This window comes from Miniopterus schreibersii, assembly GCF_964146895.1.
Source record: "Miniopterus schreibersii genome assembly, chromosome: 22".
NCBI lineage: Eukaryota > Metazoa > Chordata > Mammalia > Chiroptera > Miniopteridae > Miniopterus > Miniopterus schreibersii.
In genome coordinates, this window is record NC_138124.1 from 952,112 (window position 1) to 976,338 (window position 24,227).

General features: G+C 56.6%; 1 protein-coding gene across 1 annotated transcript in view; it reads left to right on the forward strand.

The window, feature by feature from the left end:
• Positions 1-4,900: 4,900 nt before the first annotated feature.
• The window catches only part of ATP10A (ATPase phospholipid transporting 10A (putative)), a gene marked incomplete at its 5' end in the record, with an annotated part of 86,129 nt that continues 66,802 nt past the window's right edge, over positions 4,901-24,227 (forward strand). The window contains one exon of the mRNA XM_081124546.1: positions 4,901-5,346. Coding sequence (XP_080980672.1) covers positions 4,901-5,346 — 446 coding nt within the window. The remainder of the gene's footprint in view (positions 5,347-24,227) is intronic.

Below are 24,227 nucleotides of genomic sequence, written 5' to 3' on the forward strand. Positions count from 1 at the left end.
GCTCAGAGGGAGCGTCCGGGTGAGTCCGAGCCGGGCCCTTAGGAGGAGCTGCTGGGGCTCCCGCGGCCTCCGCGACCCTCAGGGACAGTCCCCGCTGGTTTCACAGCCCGGAGTTGTGGGGACGTCTCTTCCCGGCCTGGAGCCCTGGGCTGGGGCCTGTGTGGGGCTGGGACCCCTCGCTCCTCCCGGAAACCTCAGCTGCCGAGATTCCCTCCCAGGTTTCAACCGGGGCACAGGGTGTGGGCCTGTGGCTGCGTCTGTGCGATTCAGCCTCGACCCGCCCGCTTCTACGCCCTTCCTCCCGCTCTCAGTGCTGCTTCAGCTCCCTGGTTGTGGGGCTTCTGTGCAGCCAGATCTGAGGAGGTTCTGAGTGCTGGTGGTTCTGGATTTTAGTTGTAATTCTGATGTGGTTGCGGGAGGCGGCGGGTGCAGCTGTTACCTACTCACCATCTTGTTTCATGGAGGATATTTTTACCATTGATTTTTTAGAGAGAGTGGGAGGGAGGGGGAGAGAAACATCGATTGGTTGCATCCCAAACGTGCCCCAACCAGGCTGGGGATCAGACCTGCAACCCAGGTAGGCGCCCTTGACTGGGAATGGAACCCACAACCCTTTGGTGCTCGGGTTGATGCTCTAACCACTGAACCACACCAGCAAGGGCAATACTTTTAGATATGGAAACAATCAATGTGTGAAGAATTGACAAGACAAAGGGGTTTGGGCTATGGTAGTAAATTAGGGAAGACATTCAAGGTTTGTGTATACGGCCCTTGTGCCCTACATTCCTGTTTCTGGTGATAAAGGAAACCTTCCACCCTCCTGGTCCAGGGAGGGTCCCCTTCACAGTGAGGATGTGTCTCCTGCTCTCAGGGGGGACAAAGGAGGCTCAGAGGGTCCTTTCTGCTCTGGCTGTTTCTCAAGTATCTTTAATTCAAAATAATCAATAATTGGCCAAAGTGGCATATTTTGGGTGGCATGTCCAGCTCCCTTGTATGTCCCCAAGTCATTAACTCTTGACTGTTACCCTCGAGTCGGCTCTTTCTCTCACCCAAGCATTCCACCTGGTGGCCAATCACGCTGAGTCTACCTGTGGGAAACGTACTTCCAGTTTTCCCATCCACTGCCCAGGACTGAGCCACCCCCCAATTCCTTGCCTCACCCACTCCCATTGGGCTCCAAATCCATCTTCCAATCTTGTTTTTAAAATTGAATTTATTGGGGTTCACAAATGCCAATGGCACAGTTCACAGATCTAGAACAAATATTCCAAACATGTATATGGAACCAAAAATGACCCCCAAAAGCCTCAGCAACCTTGAGAAAGAAGAACAGAGTTGGAGGGATCATACAACCTGATATAAAACTACACTACAAGGCCACAGGAATCAAAACAGCCTGGTACTGGCATAAAAACAGAGATACAGATCAGTGGAACAGGAGAGCCCAGATATCAACCCACACCTATACGGTCAATTAATATTTCACACAGGAGGCAAGAGCATACAATGGAGCGGACAGTCTCTTCAATAAATGGTGCTGGGAAAAGCGGACCGGTACACGCCAAAGACGGCAACTGGACGGCCAACTTACACCACACACAAGAATAAGCTCAAAGTGGCTTAAAGACTTAAATGTAAGTTGAGAAACCATAAAACTCCTAGAAGAAAACCATCTTTCATTCTCTCAAAAGGAAATCAGATTCTCGGTCTTATGCCTCTGCCTGGGGCAGACCACAGCTTCCTGCTGCATCCGGAGCAAACCCAGAGGCCTGTCCCTTCCAAAGGCCAGACAAGCCCTTGCGCTGCTCACGCTGCCCAGCCCCACCCCTGGTCCCGCTCGCTCTGCTCCACCAGATCCGCTCGGACCCCAGGCCGCCGTCCGCTGGGTCTCCCCTCTGAGCTCAGATGTGGGCACCCCTGCCTCCCATGCCACCTCCAGGCCTGCCCCTCCCTCTGTCTCTCTGCCCCAGAAACTCGCGTTTTCAGCTGCTGGCTGTCCTTGACTCCGTGTCTTCTGTCATCCCCCCTCCCGGTCCAACCACAGATCCCGCAGGCTTGAAGGAGGCCATGTCCCACCCGCACCGTGGCCACTGCATCCTGAGCCTCCATGCCCTCTCCCCACGATCCTGCAGCATCCTCGTCACGCAGCAGCCAGAAGGTCGCTCACATGGCTCCTCGGCTCAAAACCCTCCAAGGCCAGAGCGTCAGCTGGTGCACCGAAGGGTCTTGGGTTAGATGCCCAGTGAAGGGCAGGTACCCAGGTTGCAGGGTCACTGCCCTGGTCAAGGCGTGTGTGGGAGGCAACCAGTCAATGTCTCTCTCCCACATGGATGTTTCTCTCCTCTCTCCCCCCCCTTCCACTATCTCTAGAATCAATGGGAAAAATATATCCTCCTGTGAGGATTAACAATAACAAGAAACCCCTCCAAGGCTCCCCTTCTCCTGAAGCTAAAAGCCAAATCCTCATCATGACCTGCCAGGCCCTACTTGAGCCCTGGAGGGCCAGGTCTCTGCTGCCCGCTGGCTGAGCCCCGAACTCGCGGTCTGCTGCACTCACTGCCTTCCCCAGACATCAGGTGGCTTGTTTCCTTAGGCCTCTGCTCAGGGCTGCCCACGCCCTTCCGACAGCCCCAGCTACAATACCTGGAGCAGAGGCCTCCCCGCCCAGTTCCCTGTGCCCCCCGGTTGGAAATCCCCGAGGACAACATATGTTCCTGAGAGAAGGGACTCGGGGCTTAAAGAGGGCAGGAGAAGTGACTCGCACCCAGGCCTCGTTGGAGCCCAGTGGTCCAGATGGGGAGCCCAGAGTCTACCCAAGTGGGCAGAGTCAGAGCATCCAAGCTCAGCCCGCTGTGGAGCAATCTAAGGAGGTTTACGTACCACGGCACGTGGGTCAGAACAGAAGTAATTCCACGAGGTTGGGTGGCTCGCACTCCTCCCGGAGGCCAGAGGAGCCAGGCCGCAGCGGGAAACACAGCGGGAAACGGGACTGGCGAAGGGCAGGTGGGGAAAGGTTCCAGCGTAAGGAGTAAGGAGCAGTGTGACCCGTGGAACCTCGGAACCTTAGGGCGGAATGTGGATGGGCGGAAACAAGGCCTGTTCTGAGAAGGGTAAGGAGACCTCCCGCCCTGGGGCTAGGCCGGGAGTGGGGGGCGGAGTTAAAACGGCAAGTTGGTGCCAGTCCCCTGAGGGCCTCAAGGGACCTCCGCCTGAGGAGTCAGCATTTGACCTTGTAAGCACCAGGGGACACCTGTGCGCTCCAGGGTAAGAACCGCAAGGGTCTGGTAACCACTCTGGCAACACCCAGACTGGCTGGAGCAAGGAGACTGGGAGGCAGGGAGACCCGCCGACCTGAGGCCCTGGGGACACCCTGGGGACACAGGCTGCAGTGGACATGGAGGAGCCGGCAGGCCCCAGGCCTCCCGGGGTGGGATGATGGAGGAAAACGTGATCCAGGAGGCCTTTGTCACGGAAACCGGGGAAGCTGTGGGTCCCCTGGGAGATCTGACCCTTTCCCTGGGAAGCCAGAAGCTTCAGCCAAACCCTCCTCTGACCTGGGCCTTCACAGGTCAATGGGGGGGGGGGGGCATTTTCTCAGCACCTGTCCCTCCACCCTCCTTGGGATGGATTCTGGTAACTCTTGTGGTCTGTGGTAAGGCTCCCTGACAGGGCCGGATGGGGTGTAAGCCGGGGCGCAGGCGGGGACCATCCTGAGAGCGGGTCACGGGGAAGCGACAAGTGGTTTGAACAAAGTTAGAAAAGTGAGTCCAGCACGCACCCCGGGGAGGAATCCGGGCCAGCAGAAGCTGCTGGGGTGCTGAGATGACGGAGGGTCCTGATGCAGGAAGAGAAAGGAGGGGGCCAGCAGCTCCCCACATCCAGACAGGTGGCACCCCAAACTGTGCCTTTCACCCACATCCCCAGCCACGGTCTCCAGGGCTAGACACCCTGGACACCTTGTCCCCTTTGTACTTCTGCAGTGGGAGGCACATCTGGGGGGGTCTTACTGTGGAAACCGGAGCCCCCACCCCTCTCCCAGGCAGGGATATTGTCCCCGCACTCCCTGTGGATACTCCGGGGAGTCCTTCGCCTCAACAGCCACTTCTGCCACCTGAGACACCCTCCTGGTCCTTCCCACCCCCCAACAGCCACCCTCAATTCCCTGCCCCGGGTCTGGGTCGCAGAGTCCACCCCAGAGCCCCGCACACAAGGGACCCTTTGTCCCTCCGAGTTCACCAGAGACGAAAAAGAGCCTGTATTGGCCACAGTGCCAGACTCCTCCCTTCGATTTCAAATAAACATTTAAAAACTCGTATTTGCAGAAGGGAGGTTACAGAAAGTCTGGCTCACCCCAGAAGTGAACCTGGAGGCAGGTGGAGGCTGGGCAGCGGCGGGGACGCGGGGGGGACGCGGGGGCATCGCCTCTGCGGGGGTCCCCGGAGCAGCTGTCCCGGGAAGACCGAGGCACCCGAGCGCTGGGGTGCGTGGCTCGCGGGGACTCGGATTCCGGGCGGTTCCAGGAGGGGGGGGTCCCCCCGCTAGAGGCCCCAGCCCTGCGCGCGCGCGGGAAGCCAGGGTGCCCGGGAGACGGCGCGCTCGGCTGGGGAACGAGCCCGAGCGGCCCCAAGTTTGCAGCGGGCTCTTTGGCGTTTCCCGCTATGCGCGCGGGCGCGGGAGGCGCGGGGCGGGCCCGGGGCGGGGCCGGGGCGGCGGCGGAAGCGGCGCGGGCGGCGCGAGCGAGGGGCCCGCGGGCCGGGCCGGGCCGGGCCGGGCGGGCGGGGCGCGCTGACCGCCGTCTCCGTGCGTCCGCAGGCGGGGAGCCCGCGCCGCCGCGCCCGGGCCGCCGGCGATGATCACCTAGGAGGCTGGCGAGGCCGGGCGCGAGCGGCGACGCGCGGCCATGGAGCGGGAGCCCGCGCCCCGGGCGCGCAGGAGGCGGCGGAGGCGGCGGGGGCGCCGCGAGGGCCGGACGCGCACCGTGCGCTCCAACCTGCTGCCGGCCCCCGGCGCCGAGGACCCCGCGGAGGGCGCGGCCAAGGGCGCGCGGCGGCGCCGCGGGGGCGCGCGGCCCCTGGCGGACAACCGGCTCAAGACCACCAAGTACACGCTGCTGTCCTTCCTGCCCAAGAACCTGTTCGAGCAGTTCCACCGCCTGGCCAACGTCTACTTCGTCTTCATCGCGCTGCTCAACTTCGTGCCGGCGCTGAACGCCTTCCAGCCGGGGCTGGCGCTGGCGCCCGTGCTGTTCATCCTGGCGGTCACGGCCTTCAAGGACCTGTGGGAGGACTACAGCCGCCGCCGCTCGGACCACGAGATCAACCACCTGGGCTGCCTGGTCTTCAGCAGGTGCGCGGGCGGGGCGCGGGGACCTGGGGGGGGGCGCTCCCAGGACCTGGGGGGGGCGCTCCCGGGACCTGGGGGGGGCGCTCCAGGCACCTGGTTTGGGGCGCTCCCGGGACCCGGCGTGGGGCGCTCCCGGGACCTGGGGGGGGCGCTCCCAGGACCTGGGGGGGGGCGCTCCCGGGACCTGGGGGGGGCGCTCCAGGCACCTGGTTTGGGGCGCTCCCGGGACCTGTGTGGGGCGCTCCATGCACCTGGTTTGGGGCGCTCCCGGGACCCGGCGTGGGGCGCTCCCGGGACCTGGTCTGGGGCGCTCCAGGCACCTGGTTTGGGGCGCTCCAGGCACCTGGTTTGGGGCGCTCCCGGGACCTGGTCTGGGGCGCTCCTGGCACCTGGTCTGGGGCGCTCCCGGGACCTGGTGTGGGGCGCTCCTGGGACCTGTCTGGGGCGCTCCTGGGACCCGGTGTGGGGCGCTCCCGGGACCTGGTCTGGGGCGCTCCTGGCACCTGGTGTGGGGCGCTCCCGGGACCTGGTCCGGGGCGCTCCTGGCACCTGGTGGGGGGCGCCCCCGGGACCTGTGTGGGGCGCTCCCGGGACCTGGTGTGGGGCGCTCCCGGGACCTAGTGTGGGGCTCTCCTGGCGCCTGGCGTGGGGCGCTCCCGGGGTCTGGCGTGGGGCGCTCCCGGGGTCTGGCGTGGGGCGCTCCCGGGACCTGGTCTGGGGCGCTCCCGGGACCTGGTCTGGGGCGCTCCTGGCACCTGGTCTGGGGCGCTCCCGGGACCTGGTCTGGGGCGCTCCTGGCACCTGGTGGGGGGCGCCCCCGGGACCTGTGTGGGGCGCTCCCGGGACCTAGTCTGGGGCTCTCCTGGCGCCTGGCGTGGGGCGCTCCCGGGGTCTGGCGTGGGGCGCTCCCAGGATTGGTGTGGGGCGCTCCTGGCACCTCGTGTGGGGCGCTCCCGGGCCCTGTGTGGGTCGCTCCTGGCACCTGGTGTGGGGCGCGCGGTGGGTGGCGCTGGGCGGGCGTGGCCGGGAGAGCGGCTGGACACGAGGGGCCGATGGCCGGAGGGGAACAGTGCACCGCAGGAGGCCCCTCTGCGGCGGGGAGGAGAGAGCGGGGGAACTTTAGATGCCCGGGCGCAGGGGGTGCCCTGTCTCTCAGTGTCACCCAGACCTGGCCACTGAGCTAGAATGATCCCAGGGCTGGACTCCAGCGGCCCCCAGGCGTCCTCCGCTCCGGCCGCTCCTGCCTTTTAAGTAAAAAGGAGGGAAACCAATTCCCAGGCGCCCTGGCCTGAAAGTTCCTGCCTCTGGCTTTGGCTAGACCCGGTGCGCCAGGATGTTTGATAACTTTACCAACCAAAACGGGCTGTAAATCTCAGTCTTAGAGAACATCTCGTCTTGGGACAACGGTGCAACTGCCACCAAGTTCCTCTGTGCCCCACGCACCCCAGATAACGGGTGGGGTGATCCCAGCGGCGCCTGCCTCTTGATGCCAGCTGTGAGCAGGCCACTCTGCAGGCACCTTCCCATAGCTGACTGTTTAAGTTTCCGAAAGTTAACCCAGTTTCCAGATGGAAAGACTGAGGCTCTGGGGGGTTGGTGAGTCCTGCCCATGGTTAGTAACAGGGAGCATTGTTCCACTGGGCTCCTTCTGTCCCTCTCTCCCCCGTCCCTTCCCTCTCTCTGTCCTTCCTCTCTCCCTGTCCCTTCTCTTCCCCTGTCCCTTCCCTCTCTCTGTCCTTTCTCTCTCCCTGTCCCTTCTCTTCCCCTGTCCCTTCCCTCTCCCTGTCCCTTCTCTCTCCCTGTCCCTTCTCTCCCTGCACCTCCCAGGAGTTGTGGACACTCAGGCTGGGCCCGCCCAGGACGCCTGCTGTTCCTTCTTCCTTTACCCAAAGGGAGTCACTGCAGGTCCATCTAGTAAGCCGAGCCCACCTCCAGGTCACACCCCTTAGGAAGGCAGATGGCCTTGGCCTCCATTCAAAGCTTAGCCCATGTCTCCCTCCTGTTCCCTTTGCTTGAGTCCTGGTATAGGGGCTCATACGGGCCTTCATCACCTGTGAGGGACTCTAGGAAGTCCCTTGAGTTCTCAGTGTCAGATTGCCCCCCTCCCAAAGATGGGGGTCAAGATTGTTCATGGCTCTGAGGATAGGTCTTCACCATGCATACCCTTTCCTGCCTTTGCGGATCTCTAACCCTCCTTGCCAGGCTGGTTGTGCTTCCTACTTATTTTACAAATGAGTCAACAGAGGTTCAGAGAGGTTAAGTCATTTGCCCAAGGCCACACAGCTGCTAGGTCGTGGTACTGGAATTTGACCCAGGTCTTCCTGACTCCACAGCTTTTCCTCTGATGGTGTTTCTCAGATTTCTCTTGAGAATCATGAGAAGCTTGTTAAAACTTACAGTTGTCAGGCTCCGTCCCCAGTGTTTCTGACTCAGCTTGGCTGAGATTGGGCCCAGGAATCTGCATATTTGATTCCCACACAGATGATGCTTATGTGATGGCTCCTAGGCTGAGCAACACTGTCCTGCTTGCTCTCGGAGGCACCCACTGGCTGGCTGGTCAGCAAACGCAACGTTGCTGGACAGGGCTGTGGGATTTCCTGGCTCCTGTTCCCCAGGAGCCTGAAGCCGAGAAGGGAGGGGTGACCGCTCATACAAACGCCCTGTGTCCCCAGAATGAGGGCTCCAGGCAGCCACGTGTCTGCCTCCTACACCACGGGCTTAACTTTACCCCGGTACCACTTCCTGTTGTCACCAGCCAGAGGCTCCTGTGGCCTCCTTTTTAGAAAGACTTATACCTCAGCAAATACAGTTTCTTTTCCAGTAGGCAAAATGCTTCCAACCCAGAATGTCGTTTGCCGCTTGTAGCAACCATCACCCCCCAACGTGCACACAGGGGCCTGAGGATGGGAGCCCAGAGCAGCTGTCTTGCATCCGTCACCTTGAAAGGCTTCCTGGGACTTGGAACCCCACATTTTCCTGTCCGATCACACCCACCCGTGATTTCCCCTTCCACCCTGGCCCGACCTCTTGTCTCAAAGGACCAGCACAGTCTTCTGGGCGGGTCTTCAGGGATTTGGGTGCCTTCAGGGGTTCCCCGACACCTCCCAGCTCCCAAGTAAAATTCCTTGAATGCTTTCATGGGGAGAGACTGGCATTCTCCCTGGGGTGGGTCCGTGGGTGCATTGGCCTGGGTGTAAGTTATCTCCTCCAGGCCCAGAAAGCCTGGCGTTGGCACTTTCAGGACTGGGCTGGAGGCATGTGGGTTTTTGAGCCCTCCCGGTCCTCTGGACGTGAGTGACTTGTGTGCCCGTTGCAGCCCGGGCTGTGTATAGCTGCCTCCCAGATCCTGCCCATTGGATCAAACCAGTGCCCCAAGCTGCTCCTCACTGAGCCATGCCCCAGCCCAGCCCTGGAGATGGAAATGAGGAGGAGGCTGCGCCTCTTATGGACCTGACCTTAGGGACTGATCACACTGCAGGACGTGTCCATGGAGGGGCCCCTAGTGGGGCTCGCAGCCCAAGGATGCAGGATACAAGCCCAGTGAGGCTCTCCGAAGGTGGGCTTAACTCTGAGAACCAGAAAGGATGTGGCCAGACAAGGGGCCGGAAGGGCGGAGCGTGTGACAGGCTCAGGGCACCCTGGGACTGTACCTGGGCCATAACCTGTGCAGGAGCAAGGTGTAGGCTCGAAGCCCTGGATCGGGGGAGCTGGCGTGGGGACCGGCCAGAGAAGCCTGGGAACTGACTTATTGTCTGCCAGACCAAAATGTGTTCAGTGCCTTTGCACAGAGACCGTGGAAGCCTGGTGCAGACAGTTGGCGTCTATTCTGTGTTGCGTCGTTGCCCTGGACAGGGCTGCTCCATCAGAGCTCGTGGGAATGCATAGTGAGAGCGCCCTTTAGTCGGGGAAGCCTCGCCCGCTGACACTCTCTGGATGGTGGCTTCTCTCAGCATCAGCTCTTTAGACCACTGTGGGTCCCCGCTCCGTGGGAACCCAGAATGCAGCCTCGCGGACACCCCTCCTGCCCTGGCCTGCGAGCCTCTGGAGGTGGCAGCTGGGGTCTACATCACGGCTTCGTTTGCACAGGGGGTTCCAGAAGCATCCTCCTGAGTCACGCCCAGTGGAATGAGAGGGCGCCTGGGTGATCCTGGGGGGGGTCAGGTCCTGCCTGTGTCCCCCACCCAGTAGGGAGATCAGCCCTTGTATCCCTGGGCTGTGGTCTAGTGGGCGGTTCTGGCTTGGGAAGCCCTTCTTGGTCACATGGGCTTCCTTGGTGCTGGGTGAGGCTGGTGGGAGGAGCCACCTCCCTCGAGGCCACAGGTGGAAAGAAAAGGGGTGTCTGAGTCTGACACACACACCCGCCTGGAGCTCCCAAGGGAGGGTGTCGAGGGTGACTCGGCACAGGTTTCTGTTGGTAGGAAGCTTGGATGTCTCTTTACTGATAGGCTTCGGCCTCCAGCACAGTGTCCAGGGGGACCAGGCTGCTGCCACCTGGGCCCAGGGCGGAAGGGGCAGCAAGTGACCGAAGGGCGCAAGGCTGATGGGCTGGAGGAAGAGAGGGACCAGAACACAGGATCGGCCTAGGGGGCAGGGGTTCTGGTGGCAGGAAAGCAGAGTAATTATCGGGGACATCGGAGGGATGTTGAAGAATCATCATTCCTATAAGGATATGTTGCCCAAGGGAGTCGGAGGGAGGAGGCAGGGAGTTGTGCCTTGAAAGCCCCGCCGTCCCCCTCTTGAACCTCAGGGGTGACCGGGTGACAGGTAACACCAGCAAACCCCAATCCTGCTACGTATGCTCCCAGAAACAGGGAGGATCTTGGAAAGCACAGCCCGAGGTGGCTGGGCTTGGGCTTGCCTGGGGGAGACCTGCACATGCCTACTGCCTCAGTTTCCCAACTTGTAAAGTGGGTGCTGGGCCCAGGTCCACGCGCCCCTCCTGGACTTAATCCCGTGGCCCCAGAGGGGCCAGCGCTCTTATCTTGAGAGTCCCCTCTCTCTGCCCCAAACCCTGTCTGGGTTACTGTGTAATATTTCGCCTTTGGCTTCCATAGCTTTGTGGTGACACCTCTCGTTGTCTCTCTAGAATGATGGAGACCATAGCGTTTATGCGTGAAATAACACACAGTGACTTTTCCCACAACCTGGGCTCCGTACTTGTATTCGAGCGTGGCATCCTGTGTCCTTATGTCGACTCTGGGAAAACACCATCGGGGTGCTCTCCTGCTCTCTCGGACCGACTGTCACTTTTGTCCCTGCCCTTTCCTGTGACTCTCACTCCCTTTCCCAGGCTCACCGGGTTATCAGTGCTCTACCTGCGTCATTGCCCTAAGCTTTAGGGTTGGTTGGTTTTTTCAGAAGAGCCTGAAATGAGACCTGGCAGGGTTCTCCTTTGATTTCTGTTCTTGCTCGGGTCTCCTCTCCTCCCCTCCGTTTCCCAGGGAGCCTGGCTTGTCCTGGCCGGTGGCAGAGCCCTGTCCCTGGGAGGCTCGGCTCCTCCATCTGACTTGGACTAAAAGACTTGCAAACGCAGACATCAGGACAAGACCCAGGGGACAGGAACAGGCCAGGACAAGGCCACATAGGTGAGATCACAGACTTATTTCACTCAGCATAATGCCTTCAGGGTCCATGGATCTTGTCACAGACAGTGGGATTTTTTTCTTTGGAATGGCTGAATAAAATCCCATTATATATAATTGGAATGTTAATATGTAATATATGATGTGGAATATATATGTTACAGCTATATCTGTCCATGGAGACTTGGGTTGTTTCCATGTCACTATTGTAAATAATGCTTTATAGACAAGGGAGTGCTGATATCTCTTTGGCATAGTGTTTTGTTTTGTTTTTAAATATATCTTTATTGATTTCAGAGAGAGAGAGGGAGAGGGAGAGAAACATCAATGATGAGAGAGCCATTGATCGGCCGCCTCCTGCACGCCCCCTACTGGGGATCGAGCCTGAAACCTGGGCATGTGCCCTGACCAGGAATCGAACCTCGATCTACTGGATCCTAGGTCGACACTCAACCACTGAGCCACTCCGATCAGGCAGGCATAGTGTTTTTGTTTCCTTTGGATACATACTCAGATAATTTTAACTTTTGGAGAAACCGCCACACTGTTTTCCCAGTATCTGCACCAATTTACGTTCCCACCAACAGTGCACACGGTTTCCTTTCCCCATTTCCTCTCAGCACTTCCTATTTCTTGTCTTTCGGGTCATAGCCATCCTGACAGGTGTGTGGTGGTATCTCATTGTGGTTTCGACTTGCGTTTCCCTGATGATTAGTGACGCTGAGCATCTTTTCATGTACCTGTTTGGCCATTCAGATGTTCTTTGAGAAACATTCAGGACCTTCGCCCGTTTTAAAAATGGGTTAGAAACCTTGTTGTTTTTCATACAATTCCTTCATAGCTTTCAGTGACCTTCCCGGTTGCCACACTGTGGTCTAGCTGGATCCTTATCTGATGGTCATTCACTGTGGTGACCATCAATCCCGCAGGTCACACCTTTCCCGGACCTGCGGGGTAGATCTGCCTCCAGGCGGGAAACTGAGTCATCTCCGTGGCTGCTGGTCTTCCCAGTATCCGGTGCTCCTGGGCCAGGCTTCTAAATGTTACGTGATGTCCTCGACTTGCCCTGGACTGTCCCCATAAGGAGCCCCCCTGTCCCCAAGGCCAGTCAGGCCCTCATTAAAACACACTTTGGAAAGACCATGTAAGTCAAAGCTAACCCACGTTTCTGGATTTCTTGACTTGGGGATTTTGAGAAGGGGCTCTGTGACCATCGGGGTCCCTGTGACCACCAGAGTCCTGCCCTTCACTGTGGGGCGGCCCAGCTCCTTGCTGAATTCCCATAACGGAGCTCTGTGTCCTGATTTGTAGGAGGCTCGCCTTGCTATATATAGTGCATTGGGAGACCTCACAGGAAAAGGGGAGAGGCTATTCTGATTCCTGCTTTTCCAGAAGACTCTCCTCTTGGCTTTCCACATTGCCTTGTTTCGCCTTTTCCCAGAGTCCAGTTTGTATACATTGCCCTCCGCCTACCCTCTGGTTAGTTTTCCCTTGGGGATACTGTATTTTGAAATACTTTGCTAACCAGTCTATTTTCGTTAGGTGATAACGGATTCTGTAGCTCATTCTGTCAATCAGAGACCATTGAAACCTCTCGGTGAGGTTGAACCCTTGTGGGCAGGTGGGTCTCTTCAGCCCTGTCCCCTCATTTATTTTTGTTAACCCGCACCTGAGGATATTTCCCATTGATTTTTTTAGAGAGAGTGGAGGGAGAGAGAGAAGCATCGATGTGAGAGAGACACATCGATTGGTTGCCTCCCGCACATGCCCTACTGGGCTGGGGATGGAACCTGCAACCCAGGTATGTGCCTTTGACCGGCATTCGAACCCTCGACCCTTTGGTGATCGGGCCGATGCTCTAACCACTGAGCCACACCGGCCAGGGCAGACCTTGGGACTCTTGATAGGACAGGCACAGTGTGTCAGGGCGGGCGGGAGGCGGACGTCGCCGGTGCTCGGTGCTGGGTGGTGTCCCATCTGTGCCACCCTGGCTCCCCACCGGGGTGGCTCCCAGACCCCGGGTCTCACCCAGCAGCTCCATTTCTCCAAGTAGGTTGATGGGTGGGGTGTGTGCTGGTGATGACTCAGGGGGTGGCCACGTCCAGGGCTGAGCCGCTCCGTCCGGAGCCCGGGCACAGACACAGACACGGGTGGGGCCTCTCCTGTTGCTCGCGGCCAAGTTGGAAATCACTTTCATCTGTTACAAATCCGTCCATCCTCTGTCCCGGTCATCTTCATGCACAGCGACTCAGGAAATCTGTGGACTCATAAAACTCGGGTCCACACCGAAGGAGGGAGCTGGCAGGGTGAGGGCAGCTGTCCTGGGACGCCCTCAGGCCCGCCCCTCTCGGAGCAGACAGGCCACATTTCCCCCTAAATCCAAGTGACTCGCTCGAGGTCTCCTGCAGACGCGCCAGGGCCACCAGCTCCCTGTCCGTTCCGCGGCCTGGGGACGCGTGTGGCGGTTACGCGTTTCCTAAGAAAGTGCTTTCATTAACCTGCGTGGGATCTCATCAGGGCCGCTCGCTCCTCGGGACTAACTGGTAGAAACCTCGGCGGGGACGTCCATCCTGCAGCTGTCGTCACTGTCACCGTTTTCTCTCCATTCCGTTTGCGTGACAGGCTTTAACCCAACCAGACGTGTGCTTTTTCTTGATACTTGACCGGCCCGGTGACTTGCATTGTCACTTTTTTCATTTACAGGGTTTTTTTGGGGGGAAAGAAAGTCGTTGCTCTGAAGTGGGGGATCACGGAGTGCGCGAGCTCTGGCCCGCACCCCGGCCTGCAGGGCCCCGGGGCTCTCGGGGCCTGGGACCCGGAGCTGAGCCCATGGGTCGCGCAGACACACACACCGCCCATCCCCGAAACCTCCCTGCTTAGGTCTCACTTTCTTTCTCCTCCTGGGGTTTTCCCATCCTGCTAATCCCTCTGTGCCGTTCCTGGCGGGACTGACGGGGACCCCGTTCCTGGCGGGACTGACGGGGACCCCGTTCCTGTGCCACTCCCCGCCTGCCCTGGGGGGGGCTGGGAGAGGGGTGTGGACGGGCCGGGGAGCTGCGTCTGGAGTTCTTGGCTCTGTTCCCCACTAGCGCACCCAGTGACATCCTCAGTCCATCCCTCAGCCTCCAGTCCTGTTAACGCCATGTCCTTTCCTTGTCGGTGTTGCTTGGACATGGGGGGCCTTGCTGACCCTGGGGGGATGGCCCCTCCCAGGACTGGCACTGCCTAGAGGTACTAAGAGACTCACCTGTGAGCGTACCTCTCAGGTGCAAACCCCAGACGCCCCTTGGTCAGGTTCTCACGCTCAGGGACGTTACCCCAGCCCTGATCACCCCAGGGCCAGGTCCCAGACAGCTGGGGACAGTGACAGCCTCTAGGCCCCAGAGTCCACTGAAATTATTCCTAAACCCGCTCCTTCCCGGGGGAACCACAGTAAAGGTCCCCCCAGCTCCCTTCCTGCGCCTCAAGAGGGACCCTGGGACCCTCCAGCGTCCCAGCGTGGCCTGTGTCCTGCCGTGGCCCTTCCTCTGGGGAACTGTGACTCACAAAGTGTCTTTTTTTTTTCTTTTTAAATTTTTATTCATTGATTTGAGAGACAGAGAGAGGGAGGGAGAGGGCGAGAGAAACATGGATTCATTGTCCCACTTATCTGTGCATCACTGGTTGACTCTTGTATGTGCCCTGACCGGGGATCGAACCCTCAACCTTGGCATCTCAGGATGACGCTCTAACCCACTGAGCTACCCGGCCAGGGCCAATTTCCTAACTTTTTGAGGCTGAATGATGCTCGGGGCCATGGATAGACCTCATTTCGCTGACTCGTTCACCTGGTGGCGGGCCCGCGGGTCGTCCCCCTCGATGGCGCTGGCTCCCGGGTGTGCACCTCTCGGCTTGGGTGTCTCATGTTTTGTTCGATGGGGACGCGGTGCACGGATTTCATTTGGATGCCTCTCCGGGGGCTGCATCCAGATGGCACGGTCGGGAGTGGTGCCCGGGCCACTCTGACGTTGCTCTGGGAACTCCGGGAAGATTGCTCTTACCCTTTCCCATCGGGTGGCACTGCCAGGGACCCGTCTCCAGGGGCCCTGGCCAGGTGTTTACCCAGCCCACCTGTCCCCCCTCGGAGCTGGAGGGAGCTGCTATCAACTTAGACGGGGTCGAGTGCTCCTTTGGGTCTTGTTGCCTAGATATGCCCCCCCCTTATCTTTGACTTTGCGATGCCAGGCAGCCCTGCCAGCTGGCTGCACGGGGACAGCTGTGGGTTCACCACAGAGTGAGGAGCAGCGTGGGGGGCTAAGCACACGCCAGAGGAGGAAGCGGGGCCTGTCACCGTCGGCCTCATTGCCCAGGTGGCCTGTCGCCCACACGGGAAGACGGGCCATGCGGGCTTCTCCTTGGTCTTTGTCACCTTCTGCCAGCTGTTTCACTTCTGTCTTCCTTCGCCCGTTCTTAGCCTGTGTCCTCCGTGGAAAGCCACCTGCTGGCGTATCCCACAGCTCCCGAGAGCCGCCTGCCGAGGGGGTGGGACTGAGGTCTCGCTTGGCGTCACCCGAAGGTGCCACTTTCTCCCTGCATTTGGGCGTTTCTCCTGGGTCGGTTCAACCCTTTGACAGGGCCCTTGTGCAGGGCTATGCTAGGGGCAGGGACATCACGGAAGATAGGAGTTAAGTCTTGTGTCGCTCAGGTTGTCGCCAGCTCCCAGCCCCACAGCCCCAGCCCCACTCCTCGTCTCAGTTTGCAGGTGCGGCTGAGCATGTCCCCAGAGGGTGAGTCCTCGGGTCCACCACGCTGGCTGCTTGGTGGCTGGGGCCCGAGCCAGGTCTGCCCGCCCCGCCGGACACCCACGGCCCATGGGACAGTCAAGGCCTGGATGGGCCAGGAGGCCTCACCTTCTCTTGGTCACCCAGGATACATGGGGGGACACGGCCAAGGGACAGGTGGGACCTCACCGTCACTCTCACTGTGTAGATCTCAAGGTGCCCCTGAAAGAGGCTGGTTTTTGCTCTTTGCTAAGGCGTGTTTGCTCTCCCGACATGTTAAAGCCTTTCAGAAACAGAAATTGTTGTTAGTTCCCTCTGATCACCCAAGACCTCACCAAGTTTCTTTAAAAAAAGTGAATATATTGGGGACATGGTGATCGGTAGAAAAATCTCTCTCGAGCTTTGTGACCCTGGGCCGGATGCTTGGTTAGGAAGGCCCATGAAAGTCCCTTTGATGGTGTCGGGGCTGAACTTGAGGTTGCTGTTTATGAGCCTCTCTTTTGTAGAGGGGCCAGCTGGCTCAGACCTGGGACATGGAGAGAAGCCTGTCGTCTTATCTCAAGGTCATTTCCACTGCGTAGCCAACTCCCTCCCCTCTTTTTTTGTTTTTTGTTAACCTCACCCGAAGATATTTTTTCCATTGATATTTTTAGAGAGAGTGGGAGGGGGGGAAGAGAGAGAAAGACATCGATGTGAGAGACACACATTGATCGGTTGCCTCCCGCATGCACCCAACTGGGGCTGGGGCTCGAACCTGCAACCCAGGTACCTGCCCTGAGCTAGGAATTGAACCCGAGACCCCAGGCTGGTGCTCTAACCACTGAGCAACACCAGCCAGGGCCCTCCCCTCTTTTGGAAGACGTTGGGAGTGCCGTGGAATGACAAAAGGCCAGCTGGGAATAATAAATGTCATCCAAGTAGGTGACAAAGGCATTTTAACGCCTGTGTGCTTTGTGACTTTGTACCGTTTGTTTCTGATGGCTTGGCTCTTTCCTCTTCTTTGGTGGGAGAGTAGAAGAAGGCGTCTTCTCCACCTGGCTTGCCGTGAACAGGAGTTCCTAGGTTGGTGGAGGGTGGGACTGTCATTTTAAAAAAAAAAATATGCCTTTATTGATTTCAGAGAGAGGAAAGGAGAGGGAAAGAGAGAAACATCACTGATGAGAGTCATTGATCGGCTGCCTCCTGAATGCCCCAACTGGGGATGGAGCCCACAACCCGGGATGTGCCCTGACCTGGCATCGAGCCTCGATCTCCTGGATCCTAGGCCGATGCTCAACCCCTGAGCCGCGCCAGCCGGGCGATATTGTCATTTTAGACAAATACCACAGAACTGTGCCTGGAGACCACGCGAGGAGGAAATAGTGCCAAGGGGACTCCAGCCCTTTCTGACGGTGCCTGCTGGGTGTTCTTCAATTTAGACTTTCTTCTAGCATCTAGAAAGAGCCTCGAGGAACAGCTAGAATTTGTGGGATCTGCAGCAACAGCTGTGGGCATGGTCTGGTTCGCCCAGACAGCTCAAATGCTGGGGGGGCACATTGGTGGCCATGGCTGCGTCCTTCTATTGGGGGTGAGTCCCCTTGAATATCCCCAAAGGGACTTTTCTATTCAGCATTTCGAGATGAATGCTGGAGAGACAGGGATCTGGGAGGCGTAGGGAGGGGAAAAGCACATTCATGCAGAGAAGAGCTGATACGCGTGTGTGTGCGTGTGCCGGCGTTTGCTATAATGCGGGGTGCTGATGACCAATCTTTTTTTAATTTATCTTTATTGTTGGAAGTGTTACAGATGTCCCCCTTTTCCCCCATTGACTCCCTCCACCCTGGACCCATCCCCTCCCAGGCCTTCACCACCCACCCTGTCTGCGTCCATGGGTTTTGCACATATGCGTATAAATTCTTTGGTTAATCTCTTCCCGCCCCCCCCTTCCCTCTGAGATCCCTCCGTCTGTTCCACGCTTCCATGTCTCTGGATCTTTTTTGTTCACTAGTTTATTTTGTTCACTCGATTCCACCTATAAGTGAGATCGGGCGATACTTGTCTTTCTCAGGAGCGTCTTTCTGCCCCAAATCTGGGCATTGATTCGGGAAGGTCTCTCATTCGGTCGATACGGAGCTGAGGTTGTTTCTTAGAGAATCTGTTATACTCTCTGCCATTTAAAATCCCATCTCTGCACTCCCCCTGGAGGGAGTTTCCTCCCGTTTCTAGTTTTCTGTTTGGAAATTCAGCATCTCAGAGCCACGCTCCCTGAAAGCCTCCCCGCACTGCTGTGGGTGAGGGAAGGGATGAGACGATGGAACGGGGGGGGGGGGGGGGGGGGGGGGCGGCCAGCCACGCCCGGTCGGTGGGTGCGGAGGGCCCGCCGCCCCTGTGGTCCCTTTCTGCTCTGGCACCAGGAGGGAGGAGCCTGTGGGGTGCCCACATTGAACATGATTTTGCACAATCTAATTTTTTTAAATTTTTCAATTGCGGTTGACATTAAATATTATATTCGTTTCGGGTGTACAGCATAGTGGTTAGACATTTATATAATTTACAAAGTGATGCCCCCAATAAATCTAGTACCCACCTGGCACCATACGTAGCTGTTACCGTATCGTTGACTGTATCCCCTGTGCTCTACTTACATCCCGGTGACTGTTCTGTCACCTCCAGTCTGTACTTCTAACCCCTTCACCTTTTTTTTTTTTTCCCCATGCTTAGAGGTGTTTCCTTTTATTAGTTTTTTTTTTTTTTAGTATATCTTTATTGATTTCAGAGAGAGGAAAGGAGAGGGAGAGAGAGAGATAGAAACATCAATGATGAGAGAGTCACTGATCGAGCCCGCAAGCCGGGCATGTGCCCTGCCCGGGAATCGAACCCCGATCGCCTGGGTCCTAGGTCGACGCTCAACCGCTGAGCTACGCCCGGCCGGGCTCCCCTTCACCTTTTTCACCCATTCCCCCAACGCCCTCCCCTCTGACAACCGTCATTCTGTTCTTTGTCTCTGTGAGTCTGTTTCTGTTTTGTTTGTTTTGATTTTTAGATTCCACATATAAGTGAAATCACATGGTATTTGTCTCTCTCTGTCTGACTTATTTCACTCAGCATAATACCCTGTAGGTCCCTCCGTGTGGTCCCCAATGGTAAGAGTTCGTTCTTTTTTATGGCCGAGTAGTATTCCATGGTGCGAATGTCCCTTCTTTATCCATTCGTCTACTGCTGGGCCCTTGGGCTGCTTCCGTCGCTTGGTTATTGTAAGTAACTCTGCGATGAACATGGGGGCGCACAGTTTACTTTCTTGCCTTCTCTCCGACATTAAGCTGTTGGCCCCTCCTGCAGCCATTTAGAACAGTAGGTTTTGAGATTCTGGGTAAGGAGGAAGGTAATTTTCATACTTAAGTAAAATAAAACTATTTGATCATAGGGTCAGTCTTTTTTCTTGTTAATCTTCACCTGAGGATATTTTTTTTATTGATTTTTAGAGAGAGTGGAAGGGGGGATGGAGGGGGGGAGAGAGAGAGAAACATCGATGTGAGAGAGACACATCGATCAGTTGCCTCCTGCATGCGCCCCGCCCAGGGCCAGGGATCAAACCTGCAACCCAGGTACATGCCCTTGACTGGAAATCGAACCCATGACCCTTTGGTGCTCTAACCACTGAGCAACACCGGCCAGAGCTCTTTTTTTTTTTTTTTTTTTTTGTAAGGATTGCATTTTGGTGCTAACTAATGACTATTAACAGCAGCAGGTTGTGTGGCTCTTTGGAAATCCTGCATGTTTTCTAGATGTTTCCACCCAGGCCGGGCAGGGAGGCAGCGCACCCAGGAGCCGGTGTGACGACTCCCCCTGCCCGCTGTCACCGTGCCTGGCACATCCTAGGACCTCAGAGTTTGCGGATAAAGAAGAACTCAGAAAAGATGGTCCATTAATCCCTAGGGCATTTGGGGGAAAAAATACTTGAAGACGCTCTAATGCATTGCCAAGTATGTGAGGTTATTGTTAGATGAACAGTGGTCATTTCAACCCTGGGAGAGCCTGAGTCACTCTTCCGCACGCGGAGCGGGCCGGTTAGAGAATCCAGATGTGCGCCCAGCTCCTGCTAGGCGTCCCCGCCCTCCGCATTCCCTGGAAGGTGCTCTCGGGGAGGTCGACCGTGTCCTTGGATAAACCCAGCATCTCTCCGAGCAGCATACACAGCATTCCCCACAGTCACAGTAACGGCCCCTCCGCAGGCCCAGTGCCTTGTATGGGAGGAGCCCGCGGAGGCCCCAGCTGCACGAGCCTTTGGGATGACTGGGCTCCCTGGAAGGGACAGGGTGTGGGCACACGTGGCACGGACTCCAGACATCCAGACGGAGTGCAGGGAAGGGTGGGCGTGGTGGGGAAGCTGGGTGGGTGGCTGGGAGTCCTGTTTGCATTTCACGGCGGCGTCGTCATTCAGCCCAAATATAACTTTGGCTTTGAGCAGCGCGGATGGGCCATCTGATGAGCAGGAGTCTGGCACGGCCGGAGGCGCCGAGGCTGGGAGGAGCATTGTGGGGTCCCCGTGAGCACCCTCAGCTCAGCTCATTTTCTGTGGTGCCTTTTTGTGAGTCCCAGGACATGGATTCCTGAGATCTGAAGTCCTGATTGCCGTAGCTGTTAGGTACCGAAGGCGACAAGTTCTCTAAAGCTATTTTTTCCTGTTATTAATCTTCACCCTAGGATATTTTTCCCATAGATTTTTATAGAGAGTGGAAGGGAAAGAGGGAGGGAGAGAGAGAGGGAGAGAGAGAGAAACATCGATGTGAGAGCTCCCGCATGCACCCCTGCTGGGGCCAGGGATGGAGCCTGTCACCGAGGTACGAGCCCTTGGCCCAGGAATTGAACCCGAGACCCTTTGGCGCACAGGCCAATGTTCTGACCACTGAGCCATGCAGACCAGGGCCTAAATCTATCTTTTTTTTTTTTAAGGGTCTAATCGCTAAAGCGGAGAGAGAGAATCTGAAAGTGTCGTGCCTTCATGGGACAGCTCGGGTGGAGGAAAATCAGTTATAATCCTAGAGTTTGGGACTAAAGAAGAAATGAACTGTCACCTTTTCTGCCACTCAGAGATCCTCTTGCCATTGCTTATCTATAGCTTCCTGTCTGTGGTTTTTACTTTGTTATTATGTTCCCTGTGTCATGAAATATTCTGCAAAAATGTGATTTTTAAAGGGTCCAGCCCTTGGCCGGGTAGCTCAGTGGGTTGTCCGGATACGCCAAGGTTGCAGGTTCGATCCCCGGTCAGGGCCCGTGCAAGCGGCGACCGGTGATGCATAAATAAGTGGAACAGCAAATCCATCTCTCTCTCTCTCAAATTAGTAAATTTAAAAAATGCATTTGGTTCTGTGTCTTATTTCATAGAAGAGGGTCCATCCTGTACCTTTATTTCATTTTGGTCAGAAGTGGACGTTGGTGGCCTTTTGGAAAATAGAATTCTGCCTTGTTTCAAAACATCCAGCTCTGGATTGCTGACAGGCCGCTGACCCTCCTCAGCCAGGAGGGGACACTCGAGCGAGGTTTCAGAATAGCCTATTCCCCTGAGGGTCAAAGGAAAATAAAGACAAGCCCGGCGACCAAAAAAATAGCTTGTTTGAATTGAAACTGGAACAAAATGAGTATTTTTTTTTTCCCCTGTGTTCAGGGCAGGTTGATGGCAGATAAAGTGAAGGGCTCTGATACCATCGGCAGAGCATCCGCCAGCGGGGAACAGACGGGAGTGTTCTTGGAAAAGGCCGGTGGGTGTGCTGAGGCGCCCTTGTTATGTCCCCTGCCTTTGAATGAAAAAAGAAACTTATTTATTTGTGTAGTAAGGTTTCCTCCTAGCGATTGTGTGGCAGGCTCGGAACAGAACGGTCTGCATTACAAAGCCCAGAGAAGGCGGCTTTGTGCTCCCGGGCGTGGTCCACCCTGCAGAGTCCCTGCCCTGAATCGGGTGAGGTCCTGTTACCTGACTTGTTGTTTTTAAGTGGTTGATACCACGCTCTCCACTGGACAACAGCCAAATAGATACAAAGGAAACTGTTAGCAAAAAACACACCAAAAAAACAGCTAAGCCCTGGCCAGTGTGGCTCAGTGATTGGAGAGTCAGCCTGGGCACAAGACAGGGGTTCGATTCCTGGTCAGGGGCACGTACCTCGGGTGCAGGTTGGATCTCTGGCCCTGGTCGGGTCAGGGCGTGTGTGCGAAGCAACCCATGTACGTGTCTCGGTCACATCAGTGTTTCTCTGTCGCTCTCTCTCCCTCCCCCCTCCCTTCCACTCTCTAAAAATCAATGGAAAAAATATCCTCACTCCTTGAGTGACAATAATAATAATAAAAATAATAAAACAGCTAGAACTCAAACTCATTTTGGTTTTAACTCCCAGGGTTCAGTTTCTTAGATGCCACGTGGGGCCACAGCGGACAGACATGCCCAGATCCTGTGTGATGCTGTGGATCACCGAGGGCTTCGGCACAGCCTGCTGGCAACTGCCATATACACGCCTCAGTTTCCCCTGGCCTCCCAGAGGCCAGGTCTTCTGGGGTGGAGCAGGGAGGTACAGCCAGGCACAGACATGGACAGACACACGGAGACTGGCGGGGACCAGCTGCAGTCGAGGAGCTGGGTCCCCGAGTGTCCGGTCACTGGCCTGTGGGGTCCCTTACCTCCCACATTGTCACAGAGCTTTTCATTTCTTTTTCTTTCTTTCTTTAATTAATTAATTTATTTTTTAATTTATCTTTATTGTTGAGAGTATTACAGGTGTCCCATTTTTCCCCCCAATTGGTCCCCTCCACCTCACTCCCACCCCCTCCCTAGGCCTTCACCCCGTTATTAACTGTGTCCATAGGTTATGCATATATGCATATAACTTCTTTGGTTAATCTCTTCCCACCCTCCACCCCCCTTCCCTCTTTCCTCTGAAATATGGTCACCTGTTGCATGCATCAATGTCTCTGGATCTATTTAGTTCGTCAGATTCTTTTGTCCATTAGCTGCTTCTTAAAGAAGACCCTTCAACTTTTCCTGTAGTGCTGGTCTGGTGGTGACAAACTCCTTTAGCTTTTTCTTATGTGTGAAGCTCTTTATCTGACCTTCAGTTCTAAATGATAGCTTTGCTGGGTAGAGCAATCTTGGTTGTAGTTCCATGTTTTTCATCACTTTGAATATTTCTTACCACTCCCTTCTGGCCTGCAAGGTTTCTGTTGAGAAATCAGCTGACAGTCCTATGGGGGCTCCCTTGTAGGTAACTAACTGTTTTTCTCTTGCTGCTTTTAAGATTCTCCCTTTGTCTTTAACCTTTGGCATTTTAATGATGATGCATCTTGCTGTGGGCCTCTGTGGGTTCCTCTTCTTTGGGACCCTTGTGCTTCCTGGACTTGTAAGTCGATTTCTTTCCCCAGGTAAGGGAATTTTTCTGTAATTATTTTTTCAAATAGGTTTTCAATTCCTTGGTCTCTGTCTTCCCCTTCTGACACCCCAATAATACAAATGTTGGGCCTCTTGAAGTTGTCCCAGAGGCTCCTTATGCTATCTTCATATTTCTGGATCCTTTTTTCTTTTTGCTCTTCTGGTTGGGTGTTTTCTGTTTCCTCATGTTCCAAATTGCTGATTTGATTCTCAGAGTCCTCTGCTCTACTGTTGATTCCCTGTAAATTATTCATTTCAGTTCCTGTAGCCTTCATTTCAAATTGGTCCTTTATTATGTCATCGATTTTCTCAGAGGGAGCGTCCGGGTGAGTCCGAGCCGGGCCCTTAGGAGGAGCTGCTGGGGCTCCCGCGGCCTCCGCGACCCTCAGGGACAGTCCCCGCTGGTTTCACAGCCCGGAGTTGTGGGGATGTCTCTTCCCGGCCTGGAGCCCTGGGCTGGGGCCTGCTGTGGGGCTGGGACCCCTCACTCCTCCGGGAAACCTCCCACCGCCGAGATTCCCTCCCGGGTTTCAACCACGGCACCAGGTGTGGGCCCAGGGCCCGTCTCTGCGATTCAGCCCCGACCTGCCCGCGTCTCCGCCCCTCCTCCTGGTCTCGGTGCTTCTAGTTCCCTGGCTGTGGGGCTTCTGTGCAGCCAGATCTCAGGAGGCTCCGAGTGCTGGTGGTTCTGTATTTTAGTTGTGATTTTGACGTGGTTGCGGAGGCCGTGGGCGCAGCTGTGACCTACGCCGCCATCTTGTTTCTCTGAGCTTTTCATTTCCTTGCGCGCCGGTGTTCAGATCTTTTTCAAAAAAAGAATCAGTCTTTTTTTGTTCATCCCCCGAGGATATTTTTCCCGTTGAATTTTAGAGAGACTGGAAGGGGGAGGGAGAGAGAGAGAAACGTCGATGTGAGAGAGACACATGGAATGATTGCCTCCTGCACGGGCCTCCATCAGGGCCTGGGATCGAACCTGCGACCCAGGGACGTGCCCCCTTGACCGGGAATCAAACCTGTGACCCTGTGGTGGGCGGGTTGACCCTCTGAGCACTGAGCCACACCCGCCAGGGCTGTGTCCTATTTCTTGGTGGCCAACAGCTGGCCATCAGCAAAGTTTGCCTGGATTTTCTGTCTCTCCATCACCCAGCT